The sequence below is a fragment of the Erythrolamprus reginae genome, chromosome 3 (genome assembly GCF_031021105.1).
Source record: "Erythrolamprus reginae isolate rEryReg1 chromosome 3, rEryReg1.hap1, whole genome shotgun sequence".
In the NCBI taxonomy this organism is placed as follows: Eukaryota; Metazoa; Chordata; class Lepidosauria; order Squamata; family Dipsadidae; genus Erythrolamprus; species Erythrolamprus reginae.
In genome coordinates, this window is record NC_091952.1 from 19,122,926 (window position 1) to 19,143,380 (window position 20,455).

A 20,455-nucleotide genomic window follows, 5' to 3' on the forward strand; every position below is an offset into this window, starting at 1 on the left:
ACAGGATCGGGGTTCTGGTAGTGGAAACTGAGATGCGTGCACATCTCCACGGCCCCAATGCCCAGGCAAGATTTGGCTTCTGCGCATGCGCAAGTGAAATCTCGTGCAAAGACGCTCTCGCACATGAAACTTTACCCATTTTTAGTGGGGGGTTTGCTTCTGCGCAAAGAAATTGCCAAAAATCAGCAAAATCTCTCACGCATGAGCATCCTCCCGCTAGATGCACGCCCGCCCACGAAAGGCCCGGAGAGTGCACCGGTAGCAGCCAGTAAGTGGAACCCCCACCTGATACTAAGGTAAAACCATATTATGGCTTTCTGCAATGTTTAAATCCAAAGCAAGACTGAAAGGAATTTCCTTCTGGCTCAGCCAAGGACATTGATCCTTAATATATTGTGTTATTACATGCTACATAATGGTATTTGTGGTTGCCATGTATGTTAAACTACCAATTTTTAAAAAAAATTCTTGAAAATATTTACTTCTCATCCAAGAAGCTTCTTCAGTTCTGTTTTTGAAAAGCATCTTTGGGGCAATCATGACCTGGAGGATTGAGACTCTCCAAAGACACATTAATCCAGGGATGTCAAATTCATTTTGTCACGGCGGCATCATGTGATGTATCACAATTTTTCCCCCCATTTTGCTAAAATGGGCATGGGTGTGGCCAGTGCGTCACTCATCCAGCCTGTGGGCCGGACGTTTGATAGCCTTGCTCAAATCTAAGATATACAGAATATCCAGGATCAGGATATACAGTCCAGTGAGGTAGACAACCCACAGATGTCTCCCAGTTTCTCATAACTTAGCCAAAGCACAACACAATCTTAAAATTCAAAATAGTTTATTGCTCTTCTTTGTAAAAATGCACTTCTTACACCGTCGTTTACCTATTCAGCACTTTGTACCACTGGGTGTCAAAATGTAACTTTTTCAACTGTCTTGTTCAAGTTTGTAACACCATAATAGAGCTCGAATTTATTCCTGACATTCGCCTAAACAGCGCTGGTCGAAGACCCCGCTTAGCTTTTATATAAATACTGTAAAATTTCTCTAGAACTGCAGCATCATAAACAAAAGATCTATTAAAGTAGACAATGTGTTCAATATTTTTTTTTCTTGCTTTTCTTGGTTTTAAAAATATAGCTAAAACTTTTGAGATAATCTTAAAAGAGTAACAATTACAAATAAGAAAAAAATACAGTGCATTGACTTGAATATTGCACCGTCCTTAAAGCCAATATTACTTTTGCATGTTGAAAGCAATTTAGAACCCCCCCCAAAACACAAATAATTTAGGTGTATTAGACAAGGCAGATATTACTATATTTTTCACCTGCAATTCACAGTTCTTGTGAATAAAGAGAGATCACAATAAATATTAAAATAGGCTCTTTTTTGTCTTTCTTTCCTGTAAGGCATTTGAGTATTACAAAATTTTTAATGGAAGGATCCTGCAACCGCTTCGCCCCCAAAACCTGCTCCTCCCCCCCATTTATGTATTTTCTCCAAATACCTTTTGCAACAAGGCTAAATAACAAATGGCAAGAGTCGGATGGCGCATAAGCAACTTAAGTAATAAAGCAGAAAACAGCTGGTGATGAAATGAACCGCCATGAATTGTTCAAGAGTTTGCAGTTTTCACTTTTAAGCGTGGGTGTGTGTGTGTCATTTTAGTCCACCTTTGCAATAATATCCGTCTCGATAAAAAGAAAGAGAGGGGAGGATGGAAAAAAGAGATTTCCAACGTTCATTGTAAATTATACAGGGTTTTTTTTTTTTTTTTGCAAAGATGTTTTAAAAAGTCTGTTACACTATAAATAGCTTAGGTATTGATATGCATCCTTCCTAATAGGATCAATTTTTTTGTTTACAAAAGCTTGATTTTTTTAATAAAAAAATTAATTATTGTTTTCTCCTTTGTTTTCTCGGTCCCTTCCATGTCTTTGCGTTCTTTCATAGCCCAGAAACGTCTTTCCGAAGATGGGTTTCTATTGCATACGGTCTGGTTGCAGCTGTGTCGCTGGATACTGCACAAAAGTTGTGGGCGCTGCTATGGGTAGACCGGCGGGCGTGGCAGGTTGAGGAACGGCGCCCGTATACCCGTATCCCACAAAGCCAGCAGCAGGAGAAGGAGCATAGGGATACTGGTCGTAGGCAGCAGTGGTGAACTGCGAGTAGGCTTGTCCTGCCGTTGTGTAGTCTATGTAAGGAGAAGTGATGGACTGGACCGGAGTTGGGATCACCATGCTGGGCTGAACAATTGCTTGAGGGTAGATAAAGTGATGGGCCAGCCTGTAAGGGGAGAGAGAAAGAGGTATAATCAGATCGTTTCACTAAACAGTAAGTTTGGTCGTAACTGCGATGCAACTGAGGTTTAAATAAGAAACAAGGATGGCTGAAATCGTAGAATAGTTGACTTGATTTATTTCTGGGAAGACACGGGCCATGAATAATGCATATAACACCAACACTCCACAGTCTGCATTGGTTGCCGATCAACTTCCTGTCACAATTCAAAGTGTTGGTTATGACCTATAAAACCCTTCATGGCACCGGACCAGGTTATCTCAGGGACTGCCTTCTGCTGCACGAATCCCAGCGACCAGTTAGGTCCCACATAGTGGGCCTTCTCTGGGTCCCGTCAACTAAACAATGCCCAGGGGAAGAGCCTTCTCTGTGGCGGCCCCGGCCCTCTGGAACCAACTCCCCCTGGAGATTAGAATTGCCCCCACCCTCCTCGCCTTTCGTAAGCTCCTTAAAACCCACCTCTGCCGTCAGACATGGGGGAAATGAGATACTCTTTCCCCCTAGGCCTTTACAATTTATGCATGGTATGTTTGCTTGTAGATATGATTGGTTTTAAAATAAGGGTTTTTTAGTTGTTCTAGTATTGGATTTACATGCTGTTTTTATTATTGTTGTTAGCCGCCCCGAGTCTACGGAGAGGGGTGGCATACAAATCCAATAAATGAATGAATGAATGAATGAATGAATGAATGAATGAATGAATGAATGGATGGATGAATGAATAAATAAATAAACAAACAAACAAACAAACAACACAGGAGCTCCTGTTCATGCCTACAATCAGCCAACGGCTTCAGAAATATGGCATTCACGAAAGTGAATAAACATTCATTTATCTGAATGTTTAAATATATGTTCATTTTTATTGTTTTAGAATAGAATAGAGGAGAGGAGAGTAGAATAGAATAGAATAGAATAGAAATTCTTTATTGACCAATGGTGATTGGACACCCAAGGAATTTCGTCTTTGGTGCATTTGCTCTCTCAAATGTACATAAAAGAAAAAATACATTTGTCAAGAACCATGAGGCACTACACAATGATTGTCATAGGGGTCAAATAAGCAATCAGGAAACAATCAATATTAATATAAATCGTAAGGACACAAGCAAGAAGTTACAGTCACGCAGTCATAAGTGTGAGGAGATGGGTGATAGGAATGATGAGAAAAAACTAGTAGTAATAGCAGTGCAGACTTAGTAAATAGTTCAACAGTGTCGAGGGTAATTATTTGTTTAGCAGCGTGAGGGCGCTCAGGAAAAAAACTGTTCTTGTGTCTAGTTTTCTTGGTGTGCGGTGCTCTATAGCAACATTTTGAAGGTAGGAGTTGAAACAATTTATGTCCAGGATGTGAGGGGTCAGTAAATATTTTCACAATATTAATACTTTAATGTTTTATTTTAAATGGTATTTTAATTGCACGACAGTTAGCTGCATAGAATTGCCTTGGCAAGTTTGGCGGCACAGAAGAAAGACACAGAAGATAGATAGATAGATAGATAGATAGATAGATAGATAGATATTAGATAGATAGATAGATAGATAGATAGATAGATAGATAGATAGATAGATAGATAGATAGAAATCCCTTTAACAGGGATTCCACATGGATTTCTTTAAACCTTGGTGTTTCCTCCAGCCTGTTCGATTTCTTCATTTTAGGTCAGTCAAGTCCCATTCAGATTGGGGCTCTAATGATCATCATTAACACATGAAGGCAGAGGATGTTTAATTATTATGCTTCTGTGATGCAAATGATGATATAGTGGTACCTCTACTTAAGAACTTTTCTAGATAAGAACCGAGTAGTCAAAAAAATTTTTTGCCTCTTCTTAAGAACCATTTTCTACTTATAAACCTGAGTCTGGAAAAATTTCCCAGGAAATTTTAGGGCGAGACGAAGGCCCGGCCAGTTTCCTGCCATTCCGGCTGGGTTTCTCTCTTTGGCACAGTGTGTAGGAGGCAGCCTCGCGCTGGGTATATGAGAGGCGCGTGCTCCTCCTCACCGCCTCAGAGTCCCTCTTTTTTTTTTAAGCCTTAAAGTTTTCATTTTTTTAATTCCCCTCACCTCACCTTCTTCCTTCAGCAGCGACTGTCCTCCTCCTCCTCCTCTTCTTCCTCCTCCTCCCACCCAAATTCCGAGCTTTTATTTCTTTCCTAATGGGTTTGCACACATTATTTGCTTTTACATTGATTCCTATGGGAAAAATTGCTTCTACTTACAAACTTTTTTACTTAAGAACCTGGTCACAGAATGTATTAAGTTCTTCTTAAGTAGAGGTACCACTGTATTAGAAAGCCCCTATCAGTTCCCGACATTTGTTTTCGGAATGTTTGGGATCATCATCATCACATTTATTTAGTGTCCATCTCATAGTTTCAGGAGGCCCTGAGTGGCTAAAAAGGAAGGGAATTTCTTGTTGATTAACTCATGCTTACATGGTGGTTCTCCATTGGGGTCCAAATTTCTCTTCTTCTTTTTTTCATTTTTTTAAAAAAATTATAATATATAAAAATTTCAATTTCAATTAAACTATGTTGTCTGGGTACAAATAGTTTTAGGAAATAACAACCAAAGGGTTTACAACAGTATTCATTATGTTAGTATTAGTTATAGTATTATTATTATTAATAATAACAATATTTGTTTAACCACTTTAACATACCTTTCTTAGAATCACTGATCCTTTCTATATATTTCCCTGTTTCTAGCTCCTATTTTTGACAGCTAACCATAGATAAAATAGGTTCCAAGTAGAAAAAAAAATTTCGTTTCTTTCTTTTCCTTAATTATAAGCGTTAGCCTATCAATTTCCGCATATCCTAGTATTTTATTTAATGACATTGCCCAAGTTTCTGTTGGTTTGAGGTCCATGTTAGCCTTGTTGTTTGGCAGGGATGGGAACAAAAATAGGTCTGATTTCCATGGGAATAGGCAGCAAAATATGTTTTGAATATCTGCAAAGCTCACTCTGTTTTATTCACTAATTCACCTACACTCCACAAACAAGTCACATTTTTCTCCTATGTCTGGGAAGGGCTTGCAAAATGTGTGCCTTATTTTTCATATACACCCTTTTTGCAATTATGACAATAAGATAGGCTCTTCCCCTCTACCAAATAAATATGCACATCACATTTAGTGTTAACCTTCACACACAGCAGCAGCCCATAACCAAGAAAGTAAGGTTCTTATATGAAGTCTGACTAGGCAGAATTACTGCAAGGAAAAAAGGGACAATTAAAAGGCCCTTTTTTCTATTCCCACTAAAAATTGCATCAATGAGTTATGCTAAGGAAGGCCCTCTCAGTTGGTTCTGAGCTTCTTTCTAACTGAATCTTGTTTTAATGAGGTGGATGCTAATAGCTTATTTAAAACAATGAAATGGCCATCTGTTCCTCTGCAACATTTTGGAGATACAGTATTGTTTCCTTGCTCAGGAAATTCCAACACACTTGGTTAGGTAAATGATTTAGCAAGCCCATTTGCTCCATATGCTGAACACAGTAAGTTTCACTGTTAATCCTTGATTGTCTTTTTGGGATGGCTTTAATGTGTTGGACAAACCAAAGCCAAAGGATCGCCCAGAAAGTAATGCACCACATTTTTTTTCTCAGCCTACAGTAATGGTCCAAATGCAAACATTAGATATACATTATTTGAATTGTCAGGCGTGCATGTGTAAATTTTGTGTTTCTTCAGACAGCTAGCGTAGCTGCAGCAGTGTTTCGAAATGGCATCTGTAAGTGATGTACGTTACAAGCAACATGTCGTCGTTGAATTTCTCACTGTGGAGAAATAAACTGTTGGGAACATTCACAAACGTTTGAGTACAGTTTATGGAGAATCTGCAGTCGACAGAAGTAAAGTTTCCGGTTTCCGGTCACAATTCAAAGTGTTGGTCATGACCTTTAAAGCCCTACATGGCATTGGACCAGAGTACCTCCGGAACCGCCTGCTACCGCACGAATCCCAATGACCGATAAGGTCCCACAGAGTTGGCCTTTTCCGGGTCCCGTCGACTAAACAATGTCGTTTGGCCAGCCCCAGGGGAAGAGCCTTCTCTGTGGCGGCCCCGTCCCTCTGGAACCAACTCCCCCCGGAGATTAGAACTGTCCCCACCCTCCTTGTCTTTCGTAAACTATTCAAGACTCACTTATACCGCCAGGCATGGGGGAATTGAGACACCTTTCCCCCAGGCTTTTTTATACTTTGTTTTATGTTTGACATGAATGTGCTGTTTGGTTTTTTAAATAATGATAGGGTTTTATATGTTTTTTAATATTAGATTTGCTCCACTACTATATTGTTTTTATTACTGTGGTGAGCTGCCCCGAGTCTTCTGAGAGGGGCGGCATACAAATCTAATAAATAAAATAAATAAAGTTAGTCGCTGGGCACATTTTGAGGATGATGAACAGGTGATTCGCACAGTGTAGAAATGGCTTTGTGACCAGAACAAGGGGTGGTACCGACAAGGCATACACGCCCTTGTGTTTCGCTGGAGGAAGGCCATAGAATGGGACGGAGATTACATGGAAAAATAGGGGATGTAGAAGAAACATCATTCGTTCTTGTGTGTAAGTTTCATTGTGTTCAATAAATAATTGTTGAAGAAAAAATATATGGTGCATTACTTTCTGGGCGACCCTCGTAGGTTGGATTATGTTGTGTGTTCTGCTGTGTTATGTGAGCACAAGGCAGGACTAGATTACGACCATGACTCTGTCCCTCAACAGAGCTGGTAAATTGGCCAAATTGCTACTCTGCAATAGCATTGTGGTGTCCTGTCTAATGTAATAACATATGCTAATAATAATTATATGATATTGAAATGCTGCAAACTTGGTAAATGCCTGTTGGTGGGACTACAGGGAAGGGCCTTCTCTGTAATGGCTCCGGCACACTGGAACCAGCTTCCTCTGGAGATTTGTACTGCCCCCACTCTCCTGGCCTTCTGAAAGGCTGTAAAACACGGCTCTGCCGGCAGGCCTGGGAAGACCATTAAGCACCGACATCTTGCTGCAGCCTGACTGTTGTATGAATGTGAGATGAATGACTTTTTCATTATAGTTTAACTTTTTGTATTGTATTTTATTGTTGTTCACCGTCCCGAGTCCATGAGCAATGGGCGACATATAAATGTAATCAAATCAAAATACACACTGATTGCTAAGGGCCCAAATTTTGATTGAGGGCATGCTCCACTGGTTTCAATGGCAAGGACTGGTCATAGCTCATGATTTTTTAGCACCGTTATAAGTCTGAATGGCCATTAAAGGAGTGGTTGTAAGCTGAGGACTACAAGTAGAAATTTATTTATTTATTTATTTATTTATTTATTCGTTTGTTTGTTTATTGATTGATTGATTGGATTTGTATGCTGCCCCTCTCCGGAGACTCAGGGCGGCTAACAGCAATAATAAGACAGCGTATAACAATATTCCAATACTAAAAACAATTGAAACCCATTATAATAAAAAACCAAACATACATAGAAACATACCATGCATAAAATTGTAAAGGCCTAGGGGCAAAGGGTATCTCAATTCCCCCATGCCTGGCGGCAGAGGTGGGTTTTAAGTAACTGACGAAAGGCAAGGAGGGTGGGGGCAATTCTAATCTCTGGGGGGAGTTCATTCCAGAGGGCCGGGGCCACCACAGAGAAGGCTCTTCCCCTGGGTCCCGTCAAGCGGCATTGTTTAGTTGACGGGACCCGGAGAAGACCCACTCTGTGGGACCTAACTGGTCGCTGGGATTCGTGCAGCAGAAGGCGGTCCCTGAGATAATCTGGTCCGGTGCCAAATACCAGGCAGCACAAAAATCATGGCAAATCACAAGTGTCCCCAGGACTATCTAGGGCAATGAATTTCTATGTAGGTCCATAGATGCCACTTAAGAAAGACATGCATGATCATATCTCTTTTCAACAAGCAAAATCAATGGGGGAAGTCAGATTCTCTTAATAACCCATGTTTGTAAAATCAGCTACGACTCGTTTAACAGCCACATTACTTAGCAATGGAAATCCTGGTCCCAATTACAGTAAAAAAATCAAGGGCTACCAGTATTTCAACTGGCAAACTGAACATCCTATGCCAGTGATGGTGAACCTTTTTTTCCTTGGGTGCCGAAAAAGCCTGAAAAAGACCTATATTGTCAGTTGAGAAAACATAGTGGAGGTTTTGCCTGAAAGTAGCTTTGGATTCCTTTTCTTCCCCATCCTCCCTTTTTCTCCCCTGAGAAGGGGGGGGGGGTTGCTTTAAATTTCTTGGAAAGGCCAATGAAACCAATGAACAATTAAAAATGAGCATTTATTGGACTTTTGCAAAAGGACATGGAAAGAGAATTTCTCCTCCCTCCCTTCCTCCCTCCCTCCATTTCTCCTCCCTCCCTCCCTCCATTTCTTCTTCCTTCCTTCCGCCATCCTTCCTTTCTCCCTCCATTTCTCCTTCCTCCCTCCCTCCATTTCTCCTTCCTCCCTCCATTTCTTCTTCCTTCCTTCCGCCATCCTTCCTTCCTCCCTCCATTTCTCCTTCCTCCCTCCCTCCATTTCTCCTTCCTTCCTTCCTTCCTTCCTTCATTTCTCCTTCCTTCCTTCCTCCGCGGGCCGGTCATAGAGAGCGGGCGGGCCGCATCCGACCCCCAGGCCGCACTTTGCCCAGGTCTGCACTAAACAATACTTCAGTCAAGGAAGTACCAAGACAAATAATCGAACAGTAAACATCAACCTAATCAAGGAATTACTAAAACAACTGTACAGGGAATTACTCCCACAACTAACACTGACCTAGTTACTGTATACAAACACACTGCAAACCCCACACTCATTAACACTGGATGAGGTTGGATAATGAAACTAAACTCATAAGAGCACCAAAGACTTTGCAGTACATTTGTACCTGCTGCAAAGCAGGTTGGAAATAGTTTCCTTAGATATTTTTTATTTCTGGTTGTTTCATTCTCTCCTTTGGTTTTTACGATTTCTTACTTTTTCTTTTCTGTTTTTATACCCTTTCCCCCTATGTTTTTGCTTGATTTTTTAGTTTACAGACAGACAGACAGACAGACAGACAGACAAGACAAGACAGACAGACAGACAAGACAAGACAGACAGACAAAGCTACTGCCTTACAGGCAGAATCTCCAGATTCAAATCCTGGTAAGGTTATGGTTAGCTGATGAGAGCAAAACAGCTTGAAATAGAACTATACTAGTCTCCCTTCCTTTTCATTATCAGCAAACACACACACACACACACCCCTTATAGGCAGTCTGCCCAGAGTTCAAATCCCAGTAAGGGTATGGCTAGCTGATGAGAGCTAAATAGCTTGAAATAGGTCTATACAAGGATCTCTTTATTTTCATTATCAGCAAAAAAATGTTACAAACCCATCCCATCCATCCACCCCTCTATTATTAATATTTTATTTTTTATTTGTGAAATGTATATGCTGCTCAACTCCAATTGGACTCTGGGGGGGCTTACAATAATAGCAATAGTTAAAAGACAATGTGTTTCCTGAAAAATAAGGCCCTATCTTATATTTTCTGCACCCTGAAATAAGTGCTTGGCCTTATTGGCATGCACTCAAAAGCTGGGGGTGTCTTATTTTGGGGGGAAACAGGGTGCGTAGTATACAGTGGTACCTCTACCTAAGAACGCCTCTACTTACGAATTCTTCTAGATAAGAACCGTTTGTTCAATATTTTTTTGCCTCTTCTCAAGAACCATTTTCCACTTACAAACCTGAGCCTCTGAAACTGTAACCGGAAAAGGCAGGGAGCTCTCCGGGGCCTCTCTAGGAATCTCCTGGGAGGAAACAGGGCCTCCACCCTCCCTGAGGTTTCCCCAATCGCACGCATTATTTGCTTTTACATTGATTCCTATGGGAAAAATTGCTTCTTCTTACAAACTTTTCTACGAATTAAGTCCGTAAGTAGAGGTACCGCTGTATATGTATGAAAAGGCATTAAGGGTTGAGATTGAGGTTTCCAGTCATAGGGTCTCTTCTATTTTCCTCTTTGCAATATCTATGAGGTCATAGCAAAGCTCCCCGTTTCCAGCCTCTTCTCTGATAGGCACAGATTAATTCATTCTGCCTTGAATGATAGGAGGGCCCTTTTCAAGTTTATGTAACATGTCAGGCTGTTGTCAAGGTTTCCACGTTTGGACATGTACTGGCACAATGCTGAAGGCCTTTTTTTAAAAAAAAAATTGCTTGCAGGACAGCGGTGACTTCAGGGTTCATCTGTTGTCAAGCATGAAATTGCTTATTATATTCAATTTTCTTCCTCCTGCCTCCCTATTGCTATTTTCATAAAAATCACCCAGCACCCTTCTTACTTCCTCTACAGGCTGAGACTTGTACAGGGTTCAGTTGAAAGGGCCCCAAGATAGAGGGAGGGAGGGAGAGAGAAAGAGAGAGGGAGGGAGGGAGGGAGAGAAGAGAAAGAGAGAGAGAGAGAAAGAAAGAGAAATATAACTGAGTGTAGCTAAGCATTTCATGCTATGCTCTATTAATTCCTTTTCAGAAAAAATGGCTAAAAATAGACTGGAGGAGGTGGGGGCATCCCAGGGGCCTAGAAGGGTTGGCAGAGAACATCTTGTGGTTAAATGGCATATTTTGACTAATTTAGCAGCTCTTCTCTCCAAGTGGCCCTTCTGAGGGCAAGGCCCAACTAACTGTATTTTTCGGAGTACAAGATGCACCTTTTACCTAAGATGTCAGTAAGGGGCCTAGAAAGCTTAGAACTAAGACAAGATCTAAGTATTGCCCACAAGATCATATGCTGCAACGTCCTGCCTGTCGGCGACTACTTCAGCTTCAACCACAACAACACAAGAGCACACAACAGATTCAAACTTAATATTAACCGCTCCAAACTTGACTGTAAAAAATATGACTCCAGTAACTGAGTTGTCGAAGTGTGGAACTCATTACCGGACTCCATAGTGTCATCCCCAAACCCGCAACATTTTACACTTAGATTGTCCATGGTTGACCTATCCAGATTCCTAAGAAGTCAGTTACGGGTGAGTACAAGTGCACTAGAGTGCCTTCCGTCCCCTGTCCTACTGCTCTCCTATATCTCCTATTCCTTTCTTCTATTCCTATATATCTCCTTCTATTCTTTCATTGATATGTTTTATTCCTATATCTTCTATTCTTTCTTAGATATATTTTACTATGAGTATCTCCTCTATAACCTTCATTATGTATTTTACTATGAGTATACCCACTAAAACCATCATTGTGTATTGGACAAAATCAATTAATAAACAACAATAAACATCCCAAAAGAGGGTGAAAATTTGGGCGCGTCTTATACACCAAATGTAACCCCACCCAGCCACTCCCTGTCTTTGGTCTCTGCCTGCCAGCAATTTATCTCCTTGCAGCAAACAGCTGTCACTTGGCGGGGCCCAGGGGAAGAGCCTTCTCTGTGTGGGCCCCAGCCCTCTGGAATCAGCTCCCCCCAGAAATTTGTACTGCCCCCACCCTCCTCACCTTCTGCAAGAGTCTTTTATGCCGCCAGGCTTGAGGCCACTAGACTCTAGCCCCCTGGCCAATGAATGTGCTGAGAGTAATGGGAATGACTGTCTTGGGGTTTTGGTTTTTTTTTTTAATTTTAAATTTAAATAATTGGATTTAAGATGTTATCTATTGTTCTATTATATGTTATAAGCCACCCTGAGTCCTCGGAGGGGGTGGTATAAAAGTCCAACCAACCAATCAATCAACAAATAGAGCCTGAAGCACAAGCCACTGATTAGCTGCCTCCCGACACTCAAGCTGATTGATTGAAGTTGTCATCAAGCCCATAATAAAATGAAAGTGAAACTAAAGCTGAACGGAGGCAAATTGTAGGGAGAGGCAAGGCAGAATTTTATTTTCTTGTGCTAATCAAACTGTGCTGAAACTGGCTGTTTTTTGCTGCATAGTCAATAACTATAAATGCCTATAGAATGTTCAAATTATTAAAAAAACCCTATTTTTTAAAGATTGCTTTATTGTTGTTCTAGACAACTTCACAAAATAAAGAAGCTTTTTAAAATAAATGTTTGATCTGAAGAGGCCCGGTTCTATTATGGCAGAGAATACTTCCGGAAAGCCACATCAATTTTATAAGATCTGTAAAAGTATAATTTGAAATGTCCTGGTTTAGTATTAAGTATTAGTATTAAGATAAGGCAGCTGAGTTAAACCGTGACTTAGTCATGTTTGGAATAGATCTATTTAAATAATTGGGAGGAGTTAGTGTGGTTACATTTAAGAAAACTTTCTGGGATTAATAATCTGACATCTGGTGGAAGCCCAGAATTTGGTAGGCTGGTTTAGTTTTTTTCATCATAGACAACTGATTGCAACTATACTACTAAATTCTCCACGTATACAGCCCTCCCCACAAAAAATCTGATTCTGCCACTGTCCTAAATGATAGAAAAGAATGACCTAGATTTGCTATAAAATTTTATATAATAATAATAATAATAATAATAATAATAATTATTATTATTATTGTTGTGGTTAGCTCTGGCCCAGCTCCTGCCCCAAGGACTGTGGATGTGGGGGAGACATCCACATGCTGCAGGCCTGTTTTGTCCCCGGTGGAATCTGCTGATGAAGGCTCCTCTGACCAAGAAGACATGAGTGACAGGGAGGAGTGTGGCAGACAGCTCAGAAGGAGATCAATTATCTAGCTCCTCCTTGGATTCAGAACAAGAGTTAATGATACAGCCACGCATGCGGAGAGCGATGCATAGGCAGGAACAACTGAGAGATTATTATCAAAGAAAATGAGGCCACCTGTGGTTGGGTGGGGCTGTGGTAATTAGTGAGGCTGCTATAAATAGCAGCCTGTGGGTTTGGCCATTGTGGAGGATTATCTGATCGTTGTGTTTCGTGACTGCTTTACTGACTGACTTTTTGTGTGCTGATTTCCCCCCGCTTTGAAACTAAACCAGAGCAAAGTGTGTTTCACTTTGTGAAAGAAGAAGGACTGTGAATTGCCTCACAGCCGCAAGCTAAGTATCACAGAACTGATAAGGGACTTGTACAAATTACCAGTTTGTTTGGAGACGAGTGCTCTTTGCTATACCAAAAGAGGGCTTGGTTTAAGTGAATTTTCATTATAAAGAACATTGTTTTGAATTTTCAAATGTGTGTGTGTCTGAAATTTGTACCTGTGAATTTTTGGGAGGAGTCTACCAGAGAGCCCGACAAAACAAATAATAATAATAATAATAATAATAATAATAATAATAATAATAATAATTATTTAGGTTTGTATGCCATCCCTCTCCGTAGACTCTATAAATTGTGGGTGCACCAACACTGGAGGTTTGACCAACTATTTAGCTGAAATGTTATAGGACAGTGATGGCCAACCTTTTTTCCCTTGGGTGCTGAAATCGTGTTCCCACATCCATAATTCAATGCCCACCCACTGCCCGGCCCCCTGATGCATGCACACACGACCCCCTCTCCTCCATTTCCCAACTCCCAATGGGCCCATTAGGCCCGTTTTTTCGGCCTCCCCAGGCTCCAGAGGCTTTCTGGAGGCCAAAAACACCCTCTCAGAGCCTCCACGTGAGCTGAAAATCAGCTGGCCAGTGTGTCACATGCCTGTTGGAGCTGAGCAAGAGCAATGGCTCAAGTGCCGGAAGATAGGTCTCCTTGTGCCACCTGTGCCATAGGTTCGCCATTACGGTTATAGGGTCTTCTGCTCAAGCAGAGGGTTGGACTACAAGACCACCAAGGTCCCTTCCAACTCTGTTATTCTGTTAAGTACAGTAGCTTCAAAAGTGGTTTCCATATTTTATTTAGTAGCAGCCCTTAGTCATTAATAACAAATGTTGGCCACTAACCATAAATTCTGTTAAGGAATGGGGTAGTGGGAGACTTAATTTAGACCAGACAGAGAAACAATTCATTTATTCATCCTGAAGAGACAGCTGGTTTCATATGGATTGCACTTTAAACAAATTTATATTTAGCCTTTTGCAGGAATAGAGAAGCCAGAGAGAGCCAAAGGCAGAAGCTACCGTATTTTTCAGACATACTTTTCCTCCCCCCACAAAAGAGACTGAAAATTTGGGTATGTCTTATTCTCCGAATCTAGGTTTTTTTTAAAGCTTTTTTCCCCCAGTCCTAATGGATTAATGATATTCCCACCTCTTCCCGACTGATCTTCCCAGCTTGCAGGCTTGCTTTCATTGCTACTTCCTCCGAATATTTTTTTCAGCCCTAACCAGGGGATAAAATAATGTGCTGAAGCTGACCAGACTAAGGACGCTAGCCAGATGAGTACCTAGTAGGTAGATTTTCCTCCTATTTTCCTCCCCCCAAACTAAGGTGCATCTTCTACTCTGGTGCGTTTTATACTCTGAAAAACACGGTATTTATGCCCGGTATTTTTTTTTAGAATTACATTTCACATATCTAGCTTTTGTTCTACATGTCTAACCATAGCAATTTAGATACTGCTCTAACATGACTGCCTATCTTTTCCCCTAATCAAGCAAATATTATAAGCAAGTTAAATAATTTGCAGCACTTCGAATGTTACTGTATTACAACGTCTGGCATCTCTTACCAATGGCTATTCTTAGGAATAAGGGATGTTATATCCAGTGCCTATGCTTAAAATAAATCTTACAATTCTTCTTACATCAAGCATAGATATTAATTTAATGTGACCATGGTGGGTTCTGGATTGTTTTGCTGCCGGCTTGATCAGGGTTGCGCCAGGCATTCGTGTGCACACCCCCAGCAATTAAAAAAATAGATTCTGCGCATGCACAGAAGCAAAATCCAAGATGGTGGTGCCCATAGATCAGCAACAACAGAACTAGTTCCGTAATATCATAGCCAGTTTACTAACAGTTCTAAAGAATTGGACCGATAGGAACCCACCTTTGAATGTGACCCAAATTTCAAACCGTTCCTGATTGAAAAGAGGGTTGATGGAAGCTCTAAACTGGAGAAAATAAATTTCTCCAGTTTATAGAAATAAATAATAAATTTCTCCAGTTTATAGAAATAAAAAATAGAAACGGCAAGCTAAAAGTTTCCTAGAATAAGAGCATTTATGTATGTATGTATGTATGTATGTATGTATGTATGTATGTATGTATGTATGTATGTATATATGTATTTGATTTATATGCCACCCCTCTCTGAAGGCTTGGGTCAGCTTACAGCGTATAATAAAATATAATAACATACAATGGCCAATCCAATTAATTAGGCTAGATAACTAACCTAAAATCCCAAATATTTTAAAAAACAATCATACACATTCAGACCTTTGAATTAAGTCTGAATTAAATGTTAGGGTGAAAGAAAATACACTAATATGCTAAGTTGATTGAGTTTTATTTTTCTTTCTGACCAAGGAACCCATCAATTTTGTGACAAAATTATCTTCTGGCTAAATTATTAAAGATGACTCATAATGTGTTAAAAGTACAAGACTGAAAACTGAAAAGGCTGTCCTTTGATTTTTTCATGTTTTGAAAATGAAAGTATGAACTTCCTCTGTTTTGCAATTCTGTTTAAAACGCGTGGGAATCCAAGACAACCCGAGATAACAACTCTTAAACGCCAGAAGAACTTTTCATCTGAAACTCAATTATGCAAAACATCCATCTTGAAACGGTCAACGCACATCAGAGCTACCTTGTGAACGGGAGTTTGGTAGCTTTTCACAGCGTTACTGATTAACTCCTGGCCAAGACCACAAACAGTTTGAGCACATACCATGAAACATACTCAAACCTAAAATTAGAACCATTGAGGCTTGCTGTAGAGACTCATGCCAGGTTTCTCTTGCTACCAGGAGAACAAGACGAGGAAGACATCACAGGGCCACAATCAAGGTGAGGGCTGGATGATGCACAGAAATCAACAAGACACAAAAACAGGATATATACAGTCATAGAAATTTGTAAATTTGCAGTATAAGGGCAGACTAGATGGACCATGAGGTCTTTTTCTGCCGTGTCTTCTATGTTTCTATGTCTGTAAAAATATGACATACCTAGTTTTAATTGAAGATCAGTTAATTTTATAAGAACATAAGAAGAGCCATGCTGAATCAGGCCAAAGCCCATTGAGTCCAGCATTCTGTGTCACACAGTGGCCCACCAATTGTCCATGGGGATCTTGAGCAGAAAGAGAAGGCAAAACCCTCCCTTTCCCTCCAACAAATGGTATTCAAGGGAATCCTGCCTGCCTCAACCAACATAGGGGCGGCACATGGACATCCGTTTCAATATCCGTTTGAATTTATATATGGTATGCTTGTGTGTGAGTCTGTTAGTTTGTGGGGTTTTTTTTTTTTTTTTAAATCTTTAAAATTTTAAATTGTTGATTACTTATGATTTGTCTTTTTACATGTTGTGAGCCGCCCCGAGTCTTCGGAGAGGGGCGGCATACAAATCCAAGTAATAAATAAATAAATAATAAATAACCACCGATACACTTGGCATCCATAAATCTGTCTAATCCTGCCTTGAAACTATCCAGGCTGACAGCTGTCACAACCTCTTCCGGAAGTGAATTCCATAAATTCTTTTTTTTAGTTGGTTAGTACTGGATTGTTACATGCTGTTTTTTGTCACTGTTGTTAGCCGCCCAGAGTCTGCGGAGAGGGGCGGCATACAAATCCAATAAATAAATAAATTAAATAAATAAATAAATAAATAAATAAACCAACGACCCTCTGGGTGAAGAAATATTTCCCTTCATTTGTCCTCACCTTCTTACTTATGAGCTTTAGGGGGTGTAATAAATTTCTATAAATTTTATAGAAAATTTATCGCCATTTCTAAAATAGCCAGTACATAATGTATACTCTCCAAGAAGAAATGGAATATGTAAGGCCTTCTGGTATGTTTTTTTCCTCTCTCCTTCCCTCTTTTCCTTCCTTCCTTCCCCTTTTCCTCCACTCTGCGCATGTGTGAGTGCCCGCACCCATATTTTTTCTTCCAAGATGTTTCACTTCTCATCCAAGAAGCGTCTTCACCTCTCACTGGATGGTGAGGAATGGAAGGATTTAATAGAACATTGTCTCCAAGGAGTATAAAAATGAAAACTCTGGTTTAAGGACCTGAAGTTCTCTACAAAGGATAGACCTTGATTTGTGTCCAGCTTTGATTCTTTCATTGGGCCCATAACAAGAAGTGGGTGTGGAGTGGGTGTGACTTATCAGGGCATCATACAATTTATAAAGTTTCCAAGTTGTCATTGTTCTTCATGGTCATCCTTCTTCTGCCATCTTTTTAATCCTAGAAACATCTCCCTTTTCTCCAACCTATAACCACCAAAACCTTTCCCACCACATACTCAGCCTTTTCTCAGGAAATTCAGCAAGCGCAAGGCTACACCAACAAGGAGGGCTACAATATATATTTAAAAGGTCAGTTCACAATATAAATGTGAACTCCTTTTTTCTTCTACTTTCTTTTTGTCTTTTCTCCTTCCTTTTTTTTCTTTTCTTTTAGTTCAATTTAAGTTAGAATTTTAAAATTTTTATATATGTTGCTAAATATTTTAAATGTGTTTCTATTTATCATTTTATAATGGATATTTTTAAGTATTTTATAGACGGTGTTAAACAACGACAAGATTTTTTCTTTTCACTTTTTTCCCGCTTAAATATAAAGATGACTTCTACTCTGAGCGGAGCGACTGTAGCTCCACTAAGTGTTGCATGTTATGTATGTCATGTTTGTCTATGCAATTTAATAAAAATATTTTTTAAAAATAAATAAAAGGTCAGTTCATCAATACAGTACATTCGTTACTCCCCCTCCAGCCAGAACTTTCAAAGTTTCATTTCTAGATCCAGGTGATCCACTGCAACAATGAGCCACATTAAAGGCTGGAAGAGTCAGAAATGATTCTAGGAAGTTTTACAAAAGGTTGTTAGGCAACTGAAGGGAAGATACAATCGGCGTGAAAGAACCAAATACAAAGGCAAAGAGACAGTTTGTCAGCCAAGTGGAAAGAAAGGAAAGGGAAAAAGAAAGATGAAGGGAGGGAAGGAGGGAGGGAGGGAAGGAGGGAGGGAGGGAGGGAAGGAAGGAAGGAAGGAAGGAAGGAAGGAAGGAAGGAAGGAAGGAAGGAAGGAAGGAAGGAAGGAAATTTGTCCCCTTGTCCTCATTTCTAAAAAGGAAGAGAATAAGTAAATAGAGTTGCCTCTTCCAGTCTGCAGAAGCAGACAAAATAATTTTCAAATATGGACACCACCATAGAGTTAAAAACGTGGTTATGAAACTAGACATTTACATAGTTGATACTAGTAGAAGAACCTTCAAATTCTCTGTGACTATTTAACTCTGAAAAAGAGTTGCCCGTGACTTTAAACTTTCTACTTTAATCATAGATGGACCATGAGGTCTTTTTCTGCCGTCAGTCTTCTATGTTTCTATGTTTCTATGTCATTACAATTTCATTTTTTTGTGAGCTAGAGGTAGAAAATGATTAAATAATTAGATCTGTTTTACCGAATTAAGGCCAGTATGTGCTCTGACTACTCCTCGTACTCATTCTGAATCTACTTCTGTTTTACTGTACCATCCTGGGTATGGCCCTGAATACCAGGTAGGGCACTGAAATCTGGAAAAAAAATGTTGTAGACTGTGATTTATGAAGGCTCTGTGTCAATCTCTGTCCTTTAGAGCAGTGTTTCCCAACCTTGGCAACTTGAAGATATCTGGACTTCAATTCCCAGAATTCCCCAGCCAGCATTCGCTGGCTGGGGAATTCTGGGAGTTGAAGTCCAAATATCTTCAAGTTGCCAAGGTTGGGAAACACTGCTTTAGAGAGCTCCTGTATAAGTTGTAGAAGTGATTTAGTTCAGCTAAATTCAGTTTCCAAAAAAAGGGTGAATTCATGATTTACCGTATTACACATTTCAGTAATTGGCTGAAATGTGTAAGTGAAAAGATCTAATGTGAAAAGATCTAATATATCTTTGCACTGGACCAATTCTTCCAATCCCTCAACTCTTTATTTTCTCTCTCATACATCTCATCTTCACATCTCAATATCTACATTGCAGCTTTGAAAATGAAAACTCATGAGAAGTTTGCATCAGAAAGACTTTTCCTTCGTTATTAGAAAGGGTATTAGGAATGTGCTTTTAATAGCTTTTAGTGCCCTTTTAAATATTTTATATTGGCTAGCTAGCGAGTTTTTAGAAGTTTTTTGTTTTACGTGGATTCATTATGCATTACCTCGATGGTTGCTATAGCTTCTTCCAAAACAACTCGTGAATGTAGTACAATCCCAACTGACATTTCCAAGGTTGGGTTTCTATTGAGCATTTAGTACCACTGGGTTTTCTGACCAGGCAGCAATGCTTTTTTGACTCTTGAGAACATGTTACCTGCAGAAAAAGCAATTGCTGCCAACCTGCCTTCCATTGAGGACCTGTATACTGCACGAGTCAAAAAGAGGGCGGGGGAAATATTTACTGACCCCTTGCATTTATTTATTAATCAGATTTGTATGCCGTCCCTCTCCGTAGACATCCTGGACACAAACTGTTTCAACTCCTACCCTCAAAACGTCGCTACAGAGCACTGCACACCAAGACAACTAGACACAAGAACAGTTTTTTCCCGAACGCCATCACTCTACTACAGTGTTTTTCAACCAGTGTGCCGTAGCACACTAGTGTGCCGCGAGACATGGTCAGGTATGCTGCGAAGAAGGAAGCTCAGGTTCCGGTCTCGCAACTTTTTGCTGAGAGAGAGAAAGAGAAAGAAAGCAAGAGAGAGAGAAAGAGAGAGAGAAAGAGAGTGAGGAGAGAGAGGAAGCAAGAGTGAGAAAGAAAGAGAGAGAGAGAGAGAAAAAAGGAGAGGAAGGGAGAGAGAGAGAGAAATAAGCAAAAAGGGGAGGAAAAAAGAGAAATGAGAAAATGAGAGAGAATGAGAGGAAAGAGAGAGAAACAAAAGAGAGAGAGAAGTGACTCTTGATTTAAAGCATATAATAAAAAGCACCCAAAGAATAAGAGAGAAAAAAACCCCAGCCCTCACCTGTCTTTGGAAATGGTTCAAGACTGTGTATACACACACACACAAGGGTGGGGAGGAGACAGGGATGGAAAACGAGGAGAGTGTCTTAGGGT

The 20,455-nt window shown here is 40.1% G+C and overlaps 1 protein-coding gene across 1 annotated transcript in view; it reads right to left on the reverse strand.

The window, feature by feature from the left end:
- Window positions 1-827: 827 nt before the first annotated feature.
- Window positions 828-20,455, reverse strand: part of RBM38 (RNA binding motif protein 38) — a 79,291-nt gene continuing 59,663 nt past the window's right edge. Inside the window, exon 4 of the mRNA XM_070744567.1 lies at window positions 828-2,295. Within this exon, the coding sequence (XP_070600668.1) occupies window positions 1,992-2,295 (304 nt within the window). The 3' untranslated portion in view covers window positions 828-1,991. The remainder of the gene's footprint in view (window positions 2,296-20,455) is intronic.